The sequence below is a fragment of the Macrobrachium rosenbergii genome, chromosome 51 (assembly GCF_040412425.1).
Source record: "Macrobrachium rosenbergii isolate ZJJX-2024 chromosome 51, ASM4041242v1, whole genome shotgun sequence".
In the NCBI taxonomy this organism is placed as follows: domain Eukaryota; kingdom Metazoa; phylum Arthropoda; class Malacostraca; order Decapoda; family Palaemonidae; genus Macrobrachium; species Macrobrachium rosenbergii.
The window spans coordinates 3,768,251-3,786,485 of NC_089791.1; the positions used below are offsets into that span (position 1 = coordinate 3,768,251).

An 18,235-nucleotide genomic window follows, 5' to 3' on the forward strand; every position below is an offset into this window, starting at 1 on the left:
ATATATATATATATATATATATATTATCACCTCAATGCCATGCGATGCAACAGACCTCTGTGAAATTTCAACCCGGTGCATTTGTCGTGTTTGTTCACTATAAATCTCCACTTATCATCAGTAGTTCTCATTCAGTGAGTAAGTCTGCCTTTTCTAATTCCTGTGGTGGCCACAGAAGCTTAACTGACACAAGCATATACTCTTAATTTTGTAGGTGGGGCCGAAGGACATGTCCATACCATCTCCATTTCCCACCTTCCATTTTCATCTGCATATGAAACCTGCGTCATTTCCTCTGTGCTATCATTTCTCATTCTCTTCTGTCACCTGACAACCTGTGTCCTTAAAGTTTTTCTCAGAACCCAAAAACTTTGAGACAGTTTTACTATCTTGCCATGCTCGTAGATACAGTTTTACCTATGAAACTCAAAAGAGAGATAAGTTAAAATAATTTACTTTTATAAAATGGCCCTCCATGGCGTTGAGTAACTTGTCTTTCGAATTAATTTAAATTTTAAGATTCGAAAATATCATAGAAATCGATTAGCTAAATATCTTGCCACTAATACAAGAATAATCTTTTTCCAGAAATTTGAGGAAACAAAAAACAGTTGTATTACATAAACATGAACCTTCCCTCTTAAAAACATTTATTCTCGGACTGAACTGTTGATATGTTCATCTTACTGAGGTTATCTGTTTTTGAAGTGACTACGACAACCGCTGTGAATATTGTTCTCATGGCCAGATGAAATCTATGACTCAACTGTGGGTTCACCTAAGTTAATCTACACACGTCAGGAATATAGTTGTTTGAGTATTAAGAATGACAAAGTCAGCCATTTTAATTCGAACACCTCAACTTATTTCTCTTTGTGACCTTCTTGTTCCTATTAAGAAAACTTATAGTTACGCAAGAATGCGTAGTAATTCAGTATTTTTCTTGGTTTATGTAGTTGCACAAAGTACGGGTTTATGCTGTTGTTCTATCTCCTACGCCTAAAAAAAAAATCAGCAGAACAGTCTTTATAAAACAACTTTTAAGAACAAACAATATAATAACATGAGCTGTAGTATGTCTAGACATTTTGCAGAAAGATTCTGCCGTCCGAAACTCAGCCACCCCAAATGTTAAAGGCTCGGTCCTCGAAAACGGTCAAACGCGATTCAAGAAAATCAAGGGAAGAAATACGCGCTAATGATTCCCCTCGTATTTGAATGGTTCTCCCCCAGGCGACAATTGTCTCAGTATTGAAAATCTGTCGACTCGCCTCCACCCTCAAGGCAGCTCTCGCTTGGCTTGATTGTGCCATTCCAATCGAGGGTTTCCATGTGTCTCCTGAGAAAAGGTTTCTTCTGATTTCTAGTTCTCAAGTGGAAGAGTTGGTTGGCGCTTGATTTTACGAATTACATCACAGTTTATGACAAGTTCATACATAAATTCGTGAGCTGGTTGTCTTCAGCTGCTTGAGTTTAGTTTGAATAATTTCGGCTGAGTGCAAAATAGTAATTTAGAGTGCGATATATATATATATATATATATATATATATATAAATTATAATTTAGAGATCATATATATATATATATATATATATATATATATATATATATATATATATATATATATATATATATATATATACATATATATATATATATATATATATATATATATATATATATATATATATATATATATATATATATATATATATATATATGTGTGTGTGTATGTGTGTGTGTATATATATATATATATATATATATATATATATATATATATATATATATATATATATATATATATATATATATATATATATATATATATATATATATATATATGTGTGTGTGTGTGTATGTATATATATATATATATATATATATATATATATATATATATATATATATATATATATATATATATATATATATATATATATATATATATATATATATATGTATATATATATATATATATACATATATATATATATTTATTTATATATATATATATATATATATATATATATATATATATATCCTGGATGATCTATATATATTTGTTTATTACCTTTGGACTGGATGATCTCTTTGTTTATTACCTTTGGACAATTAACCATCTGATATTCATGTTCTTTTGTTTACCTTGTAACGTTCTTTTCAAATGTGACTGATATGTGCCCCGAAGATGCGTGAATAAACACTTGAAAGCTATTGGTACTGAACCTCTGCCTGGCATTTTCCTGTGGCATTCGCTTATATACTGAAATCACGTGCATCTACTGTGATTTTTTATATATATATATATATATATATATATATATATATATATATATATATATATATATATATATATATATATATATATATATATATATATATATATATGTGTGTGTGTGTGTGTGTGTGTGTGTGTGTGTGTGTGTGTGTGTGCTCTGGGTGGTCCCAGAATATGCTGACCTTTAGTTTCTCACCAGTTATTCCCGGTTGCTAGCCCCGAGCCCATATTCACCTTAGCTGCTGCTCACCATAGTCGGATAACTACCTGGTACCCAATTCACTGCCTAAGTCAACAAAGGAATACTGATTTTTTTTTTTTACTGGATATTGCGTACACCCTACTTACATAGTTGTCTTAACTTAGATCGTTCGTCATTTTAGCACTTGAAATACTACCTTAGTAGTTAAAGCATCACTACAGATACAATGAGATTTTGTAGCTATGAAACTAAAACAATAATTGTCCCTTGCTGTCAAAGTGTTGGAAATATCGTCGCGGTCCTGAGTTAGTGATCAAGGAAACATGATCAGTGGATTAACGGACACAGGTGTAAGGGTGCGTCCACACTACAGTGGAACATGACCTGAACACACGTTGGAAACTTGTTTTCCCTCTGTTTGTGATATAAATGCGAGAAGTTGTCGACGTGTGTTTTGCTGTCGTATGGATATACCCTTAGGTGTTATTGTTCGTTTTCTGATATCGCAGTACATAATGATTAACTGGCAATGTAACAGGTACAGTATATGAGAGATTACATTAAATAATATTTAATTATCTCACTGTTCATTTGATGTGGAAAGCACACTATTGATGGAAATATCACCATAATCGGTGAAATGTTTCTTGTATTTATAAAAAAATTAAATGCTCTTCTCTTTAATTAGGCTGTAATAATATTGTGCTAGCCGAAGAACAAATCTTGTCCAGTTACTGAGATCTCAGGAGCACTGTATGTGATTTTTAATGCCGTTTCAATAACTGTAAGCTGTCTTATTTATAATTCCATAATCTCTCCGATCTTGCTGGTGACCCGAAGTCCAAAGGTCAGCAGCAGACCTCTCGATCCGTTTTAACGCCTCACAATATATGGGTTCGTGCTGGCATGAGCCAGCTTAATCTAAAGCCAACGAAGCCTCATCTCCTGTGTATGAACCCAAGAGACACGAATCTTGATTTGTATGACATGTGTAAAATGCTGTGGCTTATTGTTATCCATCTCTGCCTGTTGACAGGGGCCAACACCAGGCCAGCTTTACCTAAACCAACCTACCATAAGGCCGTATTAAGTTTCGTACTATTGTTTTACTAATTATTACCATAATTTCAGTTATTATCATAATAATTAATACTACCACAATTGACTGTCGTAGAATAATATTCAGATGAGGGAAATCGTGATCGGGCGAGGAACTGCAATGTCAGAGCAAACCTCAAAATTCTCTTCTTCCTAACAACGTTCTGGACAACTGTTCATCTCCGGGTTCTATAAAGTTAAGAACCAGACATTTATACCCCAAAAATATCAAATGAAACATGATCAACATAATGCCAATGATAACTAGGAATTTAAATTAAAATATATTCCTACTAAGGGCAGAGTTATCTATATTCAAACTTAGCTTCAGTTTCTTGATATAAAAAGTCTCTTAATAATCTTACGGAGCTCTACATAAAATACTAAAACCAGAAGGATTGAGAATAGCGTTGCACAAGCCGTGACTGAGGAGGATTGAGGTGGCTCACTTAGAGTAAACTTAGGCCTCTTGTTCAAAAACCTCTGCTTCATTGTAGGAGGGTGAAAACCCGTTAGATCAATATGTTGGACTAATGCCCTCTCAGTTACCATCCTCTTTATTATGTACGGTATGTTGACGACACCTCTGCTTCTTCAGAAGAGAGTATGACTTTGATTCCTTTTTGGAATTTGCTAACTCCTGCCACCCCAATCTCAAGTTTACTCTGCTGTTCCTTGACATTCTGGTCACCAGACATAACAGTAATTTTACTACCACGATTTTTAGAAAAAAGACTTTTCCAGGATTAGGTGCCAATTTTTACAGTTGTTGCCTTTATAATTTTAAGATTAATTCCGTTGCGACGCTCTTTCACAGGGACCTTTCCCTCACCTCTAGTTGGAAAGCTTCTCACGATGAAGTTACCTTTCTTTAGAATATTTTAAACACAATTGTTTTTTCTAAGATAATTTTTAATAGCCTCAATAAAATACTAAACAAGAGTTTTTTCAGTGAGCGTTATACGTCTTTGCCCAAACTACACTTTTATGCCAAGGTTTTTTGAACAAAATTTTGCATAATTCAAAAACATTTTGTTCCATGTTAAACTTGTTCCTGTCAGCCCCCTGACGACTGGCTCTATTTTCAAATTTAAGGATCAGCTTTGTGCTACGATGTCCTCCGGAGTGGTGTATAAGTATTCTTGCCCCAAGTTTTTACTCTGGGATTTATGTGGGATCCACTCGGAGACTTCTAAAAGTACGCATAGATTCTCATGGAGGGTAAGTTTTCGTACAGGGGTAAAAATCTCCAACCCTGAACAATGCAACATAAGAAGTCATACGAAATTTTGGAGAACTCCCATTGAAAGCAAAGATTTCTGCATAATTGGACGAACTTCAAGCCAACTGGAACTACCAATACTCGAGTCTTTGATGATAAAACAGCTTGTTCCGAAACGGAACACTCAGACTTCGGCTGTTCCTTTATACTTGTCGTAATAATGTTTCTTTTTTTTTTTTTTTGAACACCTCATTTTCTGTATTTATGTCGTACTGACAGGTTGGCTTCATACCCTTAGTCATTTTTGTTTATTTAATTTCTTAATGAGATTTTAAATTTTAGTGTTTTAAAATATAAATCTTTTAAATATAATTTTTACTTGTCTTTTATATGTTCTATTTGTTTTAATTAATTTCTCAGTGTTTTACCTGTTCCTCAGTTTCCTTTGTGTAAAATTTCCCTTTAAAGTCGATTGTCGAATTTATGTTCTGACTTTGCCTTTGAATTTTTTTCTGTAATTTTTATTGTCAATAATTTTTATTTTTTAATTCTAGAGCCCCTGATGATGTAATCATGGATTATGAAGCGTTAGGCATAAACATGTAATCCAATGACTATTCAACAGTTATTCCTGTCCGCCTTCCCATTTGATGTCTGCATTTGGGCAGTTCTGTCCCTGGCTCATTAGTATATATATATATATATATATATATATATATATATATATATATATATATATATATATATATATATATATATATATATATATATATATATACATATACACACATATATATATATATATATATATATATATATATATATATATATATATATATATATATATATATATATATATATATATATATATATATATATATATATATGTACATATATATGTATATGTATATATATTATACATATATATATATACATACACATATATACATATGTATATATATGTACATATGTACATGTATATATACATACACACACACACACACACACACACACACATATATATATATATATATATATATATATATATATATATATATATATATATATATATATATATATATATATATATATATATATATATATATATATATATATCACACATATATTTGTGTGTGTGTGTGTGTGTGTGTGGTGTATTTCAGATAAAGTAACAATATTTGCACTAAATATAAAGTAGAAGATGAAAAGAAAAGTCAAAATGAACATATGACGGTTAAGGTAAATTCTGAATAGAAACACTGAATAGAAAAATGAAGAAAGGAAGAAGGAACTTTTTTGATACCCTTCAGCCACTACAAAGCTCTGAATTACAGTTGTTGCTTATCTTTCCCGTTTCAAGATACATCTAATTGACATATAGCCTTTAATATTTTTTTTTTCTTATTTGAATCAAATCTCTTTCCAAATATCCCGTCCCACCTCCGAGCCCCTTCACCCCCAGAGACTAAGAAGGCGGGTGTGACTTTAAACTTTGTATAAAGTGACCTCCTCTCATCTTAGTTGCTCCTCGAAAACCCAAAGCCAGACGCACTTCTGAGAGCATCTCATTTGTTGTCGACTAATGAGAGAGAGAGAGAGAGAGAGAGAGAGAGAGAGAGAGAGAGAGAGAGAGAGATTGTATTCCTGGTACTTGCCACATAAACACTCCTTATTACATACATTTCCTTCATATTCACATATGAAGTATTTACCCACAGCGTGGATATGGTAAAAACGAATATGGTGAAATACACCGAAGGAGCTTGTCTTGTGTTTTTTCATCACTGCACTTTGTTTTTCTCGTCAGTACAGTCGGTAGTCTTGCGTTAAACTTGGTGGCATTTCAACCATACTGACCCCTCTCTTTACCTGGAGAAGATGGGTAGGGTATGAAGGGTGTGTTTTCATGTGCGTTGCATTTCCTGATGGGGCAGGGGGAGGGGAGGGGCGAGGGGGAGAAGGAGCGCTAGGGGTTTGCAGGTTTCTTGAAGGCGAGGTGCTCTTTGCAATAGGATTTTCTCGGGGAACGGGGCTTTCAGTAATGATTCTCATATTTGAATTTTCTCTTTCCCTCCTTTTTCTTCTTTATGAGCCCCAGGATCGACCCTTTTTTTTCGTGGGTTCATTACATCAGTCACAGTGACTCCCACATTGTCACCTGCTTGCAGTCTCTTTTAGATGCTCACGATGGCAACTGCTGTTGTGACGCCAGTGAATGTTTCACAATAAAGTCGAATGCTTACGTTAGCTCTTAATACGAATATCTTATCTGTAGCTGATGACATTCTCTAGATGTTTAGTAGAATGATCCTTATCCCATGGCTACACTCATGCATATTTCACGGTTACCTTATTAACCGATACTTCTATTGCATATACACTGTTATCTATTGCTATGAAATAATGGTTAACAGTAAATGCATTAACTTTATCATTCTCGGATTATGCTTTTCCGCTCTGTTTTTCTTTTGCATATATATATATATATATATATATATATATATATATATATATATATATATATATATATATATATATATATATATATATATTATATATATATATATCAGTTCTAACTATACGGGTTTTTATTCAAATTGCTTACCTCGATTGTTCGAAAAGATTAGAGCTTCTTTCAGCAAATAGTAGCAGAAAGTAGCCCGTATTACTTTCCATACCCGCGGTTCACTTTTCATCCTTTTCTCTTCTATGTCGTGGGCTTGGTAATATGGCCCATGACCGTATTCATGAGTTTGTCTTCCCTAGTGTAAAGAATATTGGTAATATATAGAAGGGAGGGTGTTACGCTTGTTTTACGTAACAAGAAAAGACACAGACTGTGTTCACCACATCATCCCTTTCAAGCTACTTACTGCAAAAGGAAAGAGATACTAACTGGAATCGGTAACGTGACTTCATTGATAATCCGGATGCAAGTTCGAATCCTGCTACCTACGTCATAATTTGTTCATATCCTTCCATTTGGACGTAAGGCTTCGCAATGACAAGCATATCGAAAACGTGTGAAGAATTCGAGATGTTAACAGGGCATTATGGCTATGACATTTACTTACGCATCTGGTAAAATGACCAGTGGACTCTATATATTTACATGGTACATGTTCCTCTCATTTCCTCTCCGGGAAGTGGTTCCAAGTAGTGTTATCACTCGTATTTCAAGATAAAGGTTGCCAGCCCTGTACCCTGGTAATAACTCACTACAGCCGACTAAGTACGAGATAGCTCATTTAATTGTATGTTAATTGAGGCAAAGCGTTCTCAAAAGGTGGTCTGCAAAAAAGTACTACTGCGCAAAATGTAAATGAAATCCGAAAGACTGGATAATCAAATGACTTGCAACCTCAAAGAAACTTCCTTTGTGTAAACAGCACAGCATTTGAAGAATTCCTTTTAGCTTTTACTGAAGCAACTCTGGTTTTTCTGTAGTTCACACACACCTGAATGTATACGTGTATTTTTAATCTGGCAACCCAGTTCAGTGAAATGTCACTTAGCTCTCATTAAAAAACTTGTGTGGTTCGATTCCGAAATTAAAGTATCCTAAATACTTTGCTGAATGTACTTTGAGAAAAGCACGAAAAACTTTTTATTCAGTAACTACCAGAGAGGTTTTTAAGAATCAAATTGTACTCACTTAACCTACAATGATCTATCTCAGGCTCCAAGTTCTGTAAGAATTTTAATATCAATGTTGTTTTTTTTAATTTTCAAATACCTTGAAGATGTAATGATAAGAAATTCTCTTGGAGTTTCTCTGGGCTGCATTCATAAGGTTCCTCGCATGGATAGCAAATGTGGTTACATAGGACAATCTGGCAAGTGACTGGAAACAAGAATTAAACAACGCAGATATAGTGTGAGAACGGGATTATTGTCGAACGCTTTATTTTACACATTTATAATTTAAATCATACAGTAGGATTCATTGATTTGGGGCTAAAGTTATTTTACAGTGTAACAATACAGCTCGCAGAGAGTAAGTGAATCTGCTTTGATTAAATATCACGGTGACTTACTGAATGTAAGCCCGGGTATGTACAAACTAGACGCCTTTGTTGTTAAAGGGGTTTTTAAGCTTGTTCCTTTTGTAATCACCGTTGAGTTTTGTCTCTACTTACTGTGAGGGCTGTAAATCGTTTTCATGATTCTGAATATTTTTTCGTTCTTTTTTCAGCTTTAAACTTTCCTCTGTAAGTCACTCTTGGTGTTGTTATCATTGTATCTTAAAAATATGTTGAAGGAACACGAGAGCGCTTCGTACTTCTTCTTTATTTTATTTTTCCTGTGGCAATAGCTGAATATATATCAACCTTTCCTGGATACCCTATTGGAAAACAAGATTCTTTGTTTGCACATGGTCCTTATCTCTCTCTCTCTCTCTCTCTCTCTCTCTCTCTCTCTCTCTCTCTCTCTCTCTCTCTCTATATATATATATATATATATATATATATATATATATATATATATATATATATATATATATATATATATATATATATATATATATATATATATATATATATATATATATATATATATATATATATATATATATATATATATATATATATATATATATATATATATATATATATATATATATAGATAGATAGATATTTAAAGAAAGAGATAAGGACTATGTGCAAATAGAGAATCTTGTTTCCCAATAGGCATTCAAGGAAAGGTTGACTGAAGCGGAAGAACGAGCCGAGGTGAGTTCCATTCATACTCAAACTCTGTTCCAAACGAGACCAGTTTGGAATTCTCGTTAATTGGCTTCTTCAGATACCCAGGACAAAACTTCGGCTTTTACTGTGAAGCTCATAACCTCATGGAAGAGTCCTAACATTCACACTCGACAGTGAATGGGTTGCCAAAGCAAGGAATACACCAATGAAAACATAAAAACGTTAAAGTTGAAATATCCATTGTGGTGGTGATTGTGCTTTAATTTTAATTGGTACCTATAAACCAGGCTGTATGCCCCCAGGGTTGCATAGAACCGTAGCTAAAAATATTTGCTTTCATTTATTTATACATTACACAAATCACATTATTATAAACAAAGAAACAATTATCATTATTTTTATTTCAATTAGCGTAGCTCTCCAGATAGTAGGAAATGAGTATCAGAATATGTTTGTATAAGCTTATTGTTATTTTGGTCTCGTTCACCAGATTTGTGTTTGTTTTAGTTAGATTTTTAATCTGTTCCATAGGTCACGCAAAATAAATGCGACTTAAAATTGCAACAGCTTGGCAATTACAACACCAAAGAACTTAAGGTTCTGTGGAGAGACTTAGTCATCCAGAAAACTCTGGACAGATAAGTTCTCACGCCTTTCTTTCCAATTTGATATAAGAAACAGTGGAAACATTACCTTAGAATTTTGTTTATAGGCTTGTTACTTCTTGGCTTCTTTTATATTTTATGGTCAGCCCTATGTCATCGGGATTTCGTTAGCCTTCGCTACTTTGATTGTAAATTGAGAGTTATTACTCAATTGTTTGAAACTGAAGGAAGACCCTCAGATGGAATTTTCATAGCGGAGGTATGGCTATGAACTTAACCCCTATAGCTCGAGTTATGTATATATATATATACATACACACATATATATACATATACATACATACTCCTATTTACATTTTAACCATTATTAAATAGTTATTTATAAACCGAAAGTTAGTAAAATTGATTTATAGGTATTTATTTTATTCGTCAGCATCCTTTGTAACCTAAAAATTAAATTTTTTACCTCAGTTGAAGATATGAAGTAATTTTTAAAGCTAAATATATGAGAGAGATTTTGATGATAACTTTCGTGCAAAAAATGTGTGTTTGAAGCACGTTAGTTGGGAGAGAACCGTGTAATGTTTCCATCGCATTGATGTTTTCTAGTGACACATGGGTTGTTTTGGCCCGCATTGTGACCCTTGTAAGTTAGAATGATTTCTCTCATCACTCAGACAGAAATAGCTGACTATAATTTTTAGGAAAACGAAATGGGTATGAAATCTTTGAGCGATCAAATATTGGTGAAGACTTGGAAACACCACTGCGTATAAAAGTTAAAGGATGTCTGTCTAATGAATAACGTAGTATATCGACAGCTGTGTTGTTGAATGTTAGTATGTGGGAAGCTATGATAACGAATATGTTTGATTTTGGACAGCCGTGTTAATTTCAAAATGTTATGATAGCCGTCTTAACGAACATGTTAGTATAAATTAGATGCTGTTAGTATGTAAAAGCAATATTACTGAATGTGTAGTATATAGACAGGAGTATTGATGAATACATTAGTATCATTATCCTAATGAATGTTAGGATAAGGATGCCTTCGCTGATGAAATGTTGCTATGTGAGACTTTATCATTAGGTATTAATGTAGACAGCTGTATGTGAATATATGAGTACACAAATTGCTGTGTTAATGAATTCGTCAGCATAATTTATAACTTTGTCGGTATTTAAAGCTGATAAACAGACAGCTGTGTTAATGAATATGTAACCGCCTTGGCCACGAAACCATTATCATTAAGGTCGGCTGCTCTGTAATCTCATGAGGATGTCCTCGTGACCCTGGTGCTCGAGTCATCCTCATTATTATCTGGCAGGAATAGCCGCGAGGAGTTTTGTCACAAGAAGCGGAAGGAGTAGAGGCCGGTGAGAGAGAGGAGAGAGAGAGAGAGAGAGAGAGAGAGAGAGAGAGAGAGAGAGAGAGAGATCAAAAGTATTTTGTGCCAAGGGATAGTCTGCATCTCCTGAAAACAAAAGACTGTGCCATAGCATTGTTCCTTTTGTCCTTAATATATTTTCTCTTGGATTTATAACGATTTTTCTAAGGCAGTATATGCATGAAACTTTTCCAGTTCATTTCATACTTATTCTTTATTGGAATGTGGCACGTATATTCAGTCTTTAAACAGATTGACTGTTAGCCATGATATATTTAGCATAATAGCCACGTTTGATATCTAGTGAAAATAAAAATCTCTATATATTAAACGACATCATATATTCCAATATAGTCATTTAGTCTGGAATTTCTAAAGTCAATACTTCAAAATGTCATGGCAAACCTGCATTTAATGTCAAGTTAGCCACCTTCTTCATTTGTATTAACATTTAACTGGCTTACGTTAAATTTGTGCCCTTATATAACATCATCAAATTATGCAATGAACACATTAAAGTTTCTATTTATTTCAAAGTATTGCATTAAAATTACGGTCTTGAGGCAAGTGTTCAGAGGATGTGTGTGTGTGTGTGCATGTATGTGATCGATGTTTTATTTTGGGTGGTTGGGGGAGGCTGAGTCCGTCTAAAGGCTGGTCTTTCAGCCTTTAAAAAGGTATTTATTAGTGTGCCCTAAAAGCCATTTGTTGGTGAGAACACGCGTAAACTGCATGCTAAAGAGCGATCCAACCAAAATCTAAAGAACGATCCAACTGAAATCGACGTTCCTACCGTTTTATTTTAATGTTATGATATTTAGGCAAGTTCATGCAGAATCGTGCCGAATTCCAAAAAGGGTAGGTGCCCATCTGTTTTTCATTTCTATAGTGGATGTAATTCATGATACTAATTGATTTAACTTGGCAAAAAAGTTATTTATATCTTCGTTCCCTGGCCGTACACTAATTATGTCTACATACCTGAACCATACTACATTGCGAAGAACTTTTTTTTTATTCCTTATATAAATTACTTAACACTGGGGCCATCACCATACCAAAATTTTGTACGTAAAATTTCTCATTGTTGAATTCAAATTTACATTCTTTTACACCTAATTTAATAATTTCAATTAGAGTGTTATTAGAAAGTGGGATATGCAGCTGTGTGCTATCTAATAATTCTGATAAAACAACTCCAGCAGATCGTCAATTCGAACCTTTGTGAATAGTGATACCACATCAGAGCTCACAAACCTGGATTCACCAATAATCTGTACATTATTTAGTTTAGCTATCAGGTCCACATTATTCTGGATCTTGGCATCACAGATGGTGCCAAGCAATGGATTAAGAATATCCACTAGGTACTTCGCTAGGTTGTAAGATGCGGAACCAACTGAGCTGATAATTATTGTCCTGGCAGGAAAGTCTGTTTTGTGAGTTTTTATTTTACTTTACGTATAGGGTCGCGATGGAGTGTCACACACGACTTTTTTTTTAATAAGGTTTTTCGTTTAACTTTCTTATTAAAATCACTACTTGCACTGACTAACGGTTCTTTATTTAGTTCTTTGCATGTGTTATCAACACCCAAAAGACTATCCATTTTTTCTGTACACTCATTTCTATATAAAATTACAAGAGCACCTGATCTGTTTGCTTTCGTCATGTGTATATTTTTGTCTTTGTTCAGTTCATTAATGGCAACCTTAAATCTTTTGGGGACATTTGTGGTGTCTGATTTATTTATATTTCCATAGATCACTCCCTTAACTATGTTCGCTTCTTCGCTGGTAAGTTCAGTATATTTTCCAAATGCACAGTCCTTTGGTTGTTGGGGTGAACAAGTGATACCAAGATCAGTGATAACTAATTCCTTGTTAAAATTAGAAGATCAACCGTCTGGTGAAATCTAACATGCTATATTGGAAAAACATAACATCGTTAAGATATTGGAAACTGGAAAGAATTTTGAAGATATCTTTAGAAAAAAGAAGATATTTTGAAGCCTCAGTACGACCTGAGTGGAAAGATTTCCTACGTGAATATTGTTAAGTGAAAATGAGGAGAAGGTGTATCGGGATCTTAATCGTAAACACGGCAATAAAATTAAACGCCAATCATGAACGTGTCATCAATTTATCAAACAAACACCTGGATAGAAATGCGAACACTGTCTTTCGCTACGAATTAAATTTAGCCTCCTCAACTGGCGGTATGAACAGTGAAGAAATTGCCAAAGGACTGTGCAATCTAGAAAAATATAGTGATCTTACTAGCAAAGAAGTGAACGGAAATATGAAAAAGTCAGGCACCACAAATGTCTCCAAAAGATTTATGGTTGCCATCAATGAGCCGAAACAAAGAAAAAAATATACACATAACGAAAGCAGACAAATCAGGTGCTCTTGCAATTTTAAATAGAAAAAAGTATATAGAAAAAATGGATAGTCTTTTGGGTGGTGATAACACATGCAAAGGACTAAATAAAAAGCCGTTAGTCAATGCGAATAGTGATTTTAATAGGAAAGTCAAACGAAAACCTTATGAAAAAGTCGTGCGTGACACTCCGTCGCTACCCTATATGTAAGGTAAAATAAAAACTCACAAAACAGACTTTCCTGCCAGGACAATTATTAGCTCAGTTGGTTCCGCATCTTACAACTTAGCGAAGTACCTAGTGGATATTCTTAATCCATTGCTTGGTACCATCTGTGATGCCAAGATTAAAAATAATGTGGACCTGATAATTAAACTAAATAATGTACAGATTAATATTGAATCCAGGCTTTTGAGTTATGGTTAGCTGAGCAGATAAGCAAAACAATCGTTCATTTGATAATACAAGCATGAAATTTGGCAGAAATACTCATTAGGGGTAGACTTTAAGAAAAAAAGTGCTAGCCACCTGAAATTCCCTTAGGCGGCCATTTTCCAAGATGACCGCCATATGACGATTATCATGAAAAAATGCCAGTATATTTTTGTATAAATAGACAAAGTTCAATCATTATTGGGATAAATTAGGGGGTTCTTTGTCATAAAATTGCGGACTTTACTTGGGAGAACAGTCCTTGCCATTGTTGAACATCAGTGTTTTAGACTCCTGAAGATGCATGAGAAGGGCAGCTACAGAGTGCAGTACAGTCTAATCCTGTCTTATTACATGTGCACCTTCCACCACAGTCCTTCTTGCATCCACATTTAGTCAATTCCCGCCAGCATTTAGAAATCGGTTCAAGTGTGGTCCACACAATTCTCCAATTGTCATCCTCTTTCGTCCATCCCCACCTAGAAGGACATTGAAGTTCTTGGATTACATTTTCCCCAAATATGACCTGCCTGATAAGCTGCTCTTTTTGCATGTTCTCTTAGTGTATTTTTAGTTGGTGGGATTAAGTCACATGACCTCTGCTTCCGGGCAAAGAGGTCAAGTCTTGTCTCGTCTAGTAATGAGCTCTTAGTAGACCTGTCATACGGAAAACTTCATTAAAGACATTCCATGTCTGCCAAGCTGTCTTTTTTCCTTTTCCATTGAAACCTGAAACAACATTGCACCCAGTGGAAGCATGGAAAAACAACATCCCTTTGGACTTCTCTGGTCCAAGAGTAGTCACAAGATCATGTATAGGAATCCACCTAGTGAACTCTCCTTTTCCAAATCAGACCCATATTTTCTCGAGTCCCATTGCGGTGAGAGAAGGCATCAGAGATATGGCAATTACCACAATGTCTGTCATTTGCATCAATCATCAGCAACTGCCTATAACATTGGGCGATGTGCGTCCTTCCCCTTCTTTTTCTGGACTTGGATGCTGGAACACTGAAATACTTGTACCATGGAATGATGTACTGGCTGCTGCGGCTGTTGGATTGTGGTCTATGTTGTCTAAAGCATAAGTTGTGAAAATTCCCTCTCTCAAAGTGGGTGGACACACAACATCATCTTCCACATATTGCTTTACTACACTCTCACCTAACTGTCCTGGTATTTCCAACACTCTGTGATATGATATACTAATTCCATTCTCATGAAGCTTAACAATTATTTTTCGTTTTCTTGTTTTGCCAAACACTTTTATCCTGACATACATGGGAGATGGTGTTTCATGATGTCTTGCATGCCTGTGGGTTTTTTATCCTTCATTACACTCAGAGTAGCACTTGTATTATGAAAGTTGTGCAATGACAACATCTGATAGTACAACACCATATCCTAGATTGGACCTGACGACACCATGCTCAATGCTGTAAACAAATTGTAGAAGTGTGTGTGGAACAGCTTCCTTTCCAAGTCCTTCTTGTATATCTTGACTGAATTTTGTCTTATGAGCAACCATTTCTCTTCAAATAATATCTGCAGCTTTAGCCAGATGAATAGCTCCACTGTACTTGCTAGCATCAGACAGAATTGTGCCAGTGTCTTTTCTGAATGTTAGGAGAACATCTCGCCCTTTCCTATGGGCCTCAAGCTCAGGGATCCTACAAAGTAACTGCTCTTTTAACCTGGTGATATTGATGTCTTGGGAGCCTACACCTAGTTGTTGTAGCCGGTGCTTGTATAGGGAAGCTAGATCAGCAAGTCTGAATATTACAGGTAATGTTTCTGTGTTAACCTTGCTATGAATGATGTAGTTAACAAGTTCAGAAAATGCCAGAGGATATAACTGTCCACTGATCATGGCGATTCTCTTCTCGCTTTATCACATTAAGATATGCTCTCTCCGAGTTGTATAAGTCTGCCAAGCATTGTGGGTGATACTTCAGTTCTTGAGCAACAACATCACCAGCACTTAGCTTTGTAAGAAGCTTTCCATGGTTTAGGGTCTTGGCACAATGACTGAGCCTTTCATTCAGCTCTGTTGTCATTGCTTGTCTTAAATTTGATATTTCACCGCCTTCTTCACACAAAAAACGTGGCTTTGGAGGGTCTGAGGTTCTTGATCTCTTTCCACAGTTTTCTTCTGTGCCTGATGTATACTGGGAGTCACTGTTCTCTTCTGCGCTCTTTTCAATTTGGTATCATTAAACAAAGTCTGCAGCTGTTATGATATTTTGCTTTATTTTATATCAATGCAGTTTCTATGCGTTCTCCATCATCTAACCGTGATGTATCAAATGATATTGGCATGGCAATAACAGCATAAAACAATGGTAATTTTTTGGCAAGATTAACATATCCATCAGAGTCCTATTTCCTCTGAAATAAGCTAAGAGGTGAAATTATTGTTTCATCACTTTTGTCCTCTTGACAAAGACAACATTTACTCCAGTCAGTTTGCATTTTTGGTTAAGTAGAGCTGGCCGAGGATTTATCCTTTTACCACCTTTGCTCACTTTCATGTATGGGATACAGCTAGGTTCGGGCTGTTGCCCTACACCTAACTCGATCATTCATCCAATATCATTTAAATCCTGCGCAATCTGTACACCATCCGGATAACGTCAAAGCCCGTCATCCTTGCCTCAGCTCTCCCGCACTGGCATATCCTGTCAGTTCAGGAACAACTATCTTAATTTCTTTGGGGCTGATTAGATAGCACTTGAGGTACTAAACTTGCAGTTTAGTTGATATTGAACCCCATGCTGAGTTTCACAGCAGTGTCCATCACCAGTATGCTCTGGCTCTACCTCCATAGTTTAATTTTAGAGTTTTCCTTCTCATATATGAATAGTCTTTACTCTGACATTGAGTCCCTCGTTGGGCGAGTCGGTAGAGTTGTCGGTTAGCACTCTGCTAGACCCGACTTCGCGTCTCCGGCCAGCCAATGAAGAATTAGCGGAATTTATTTCTGGTGATAGAAATTCATTTCTCGGTATAATGTGGTTCGGATTCCACAGTAAGCTGTAGGTCCCGTTGCTAGGTAAGCAATTGGTTCTTAGCCACTTAGAATAAATCTAATCCTTCGAGTCAGCCCTAGGAGAGCTGTTAATCAGCTCAGTGGCCTGGTTAAACTAAGGTATACTTAACTTACTCTGACATTGAGCTTCATCTGCCCAAAGCAACTGGTTTTTTGGTGCTAAAACCTTCCGTTTGCCCAACTGCTGTCTGCATAATCCCCACTGCCTCAGGAACAGTAGTGTTGACCTGACTGCAAGATCAGCTCTGTAGTTTGCAACCCTTTGGGACATTATATAGACAGAAAGAGCATATCCTCTTTACCTTCCCTTCATTAGTAGCCCTTTTTAGTAGCAAAAGTTGGAAATAAATGGACAGAGATCAGCATTTTTATGGTTTATGGCTGTTTTTGGTGTGCTGGCGGCCACATTGGAATTTTTGATGACAAGCACTTTTTTCTCAAAAAATGACGTAGTGTATATTCATACCAACTTTCATACTTGTATCATCAAATGAATGGTTCTGGCCAAAAATCACACTAAGCCACTCCACTAGATGGGGCATCACTGTTCACAAAGGTGCCAGTTGACATCCTGCTGGAGATATTTATCAGAATTATTAGAGAACACACAGCTGCATATCCTATTTTCTAAGAAAACTCTAATTGTACTGATTAGATTATGTGTAAAAGAATGTAAATTTTATTTATTTTATATATATATATATATATATATATATATATATATATATATATATATATATATATATATATATATATATATTGTTATAAATGGGGTCCTTGGGGATGGACTTTTGGACAATTTATTATTATAGACTGCCTTCGGTGCCAAGGGGGGTCACCAATTATGAACAAAAGGAATACTACT

General features: G+C 35.0%; 1 protein-coding gene across 1 annotated transcript in view; it reads right to left on the reverse strand.

The window, feature by feature from the left end:
• LOC136833542 (zinc finger protein 821-like) overlaps positions 1-16,191 on the reverse strand; it is a 49,475-nt gene extending 33,284 nt beyond the window's left edge. The window contains exon 1 of the mRNA XM_067095765.1: positions 15,996-16,191. Coding sequence (XP_066951866.1) covers positions 15,996-16,191 — 196 coding nt within the window. The remainder of the gene's footprint in view (positions 1-15,995) is intronic.
• Between the last annotated feature and the right edge of the window lie 2,044 nt (positions 16,192-18,235).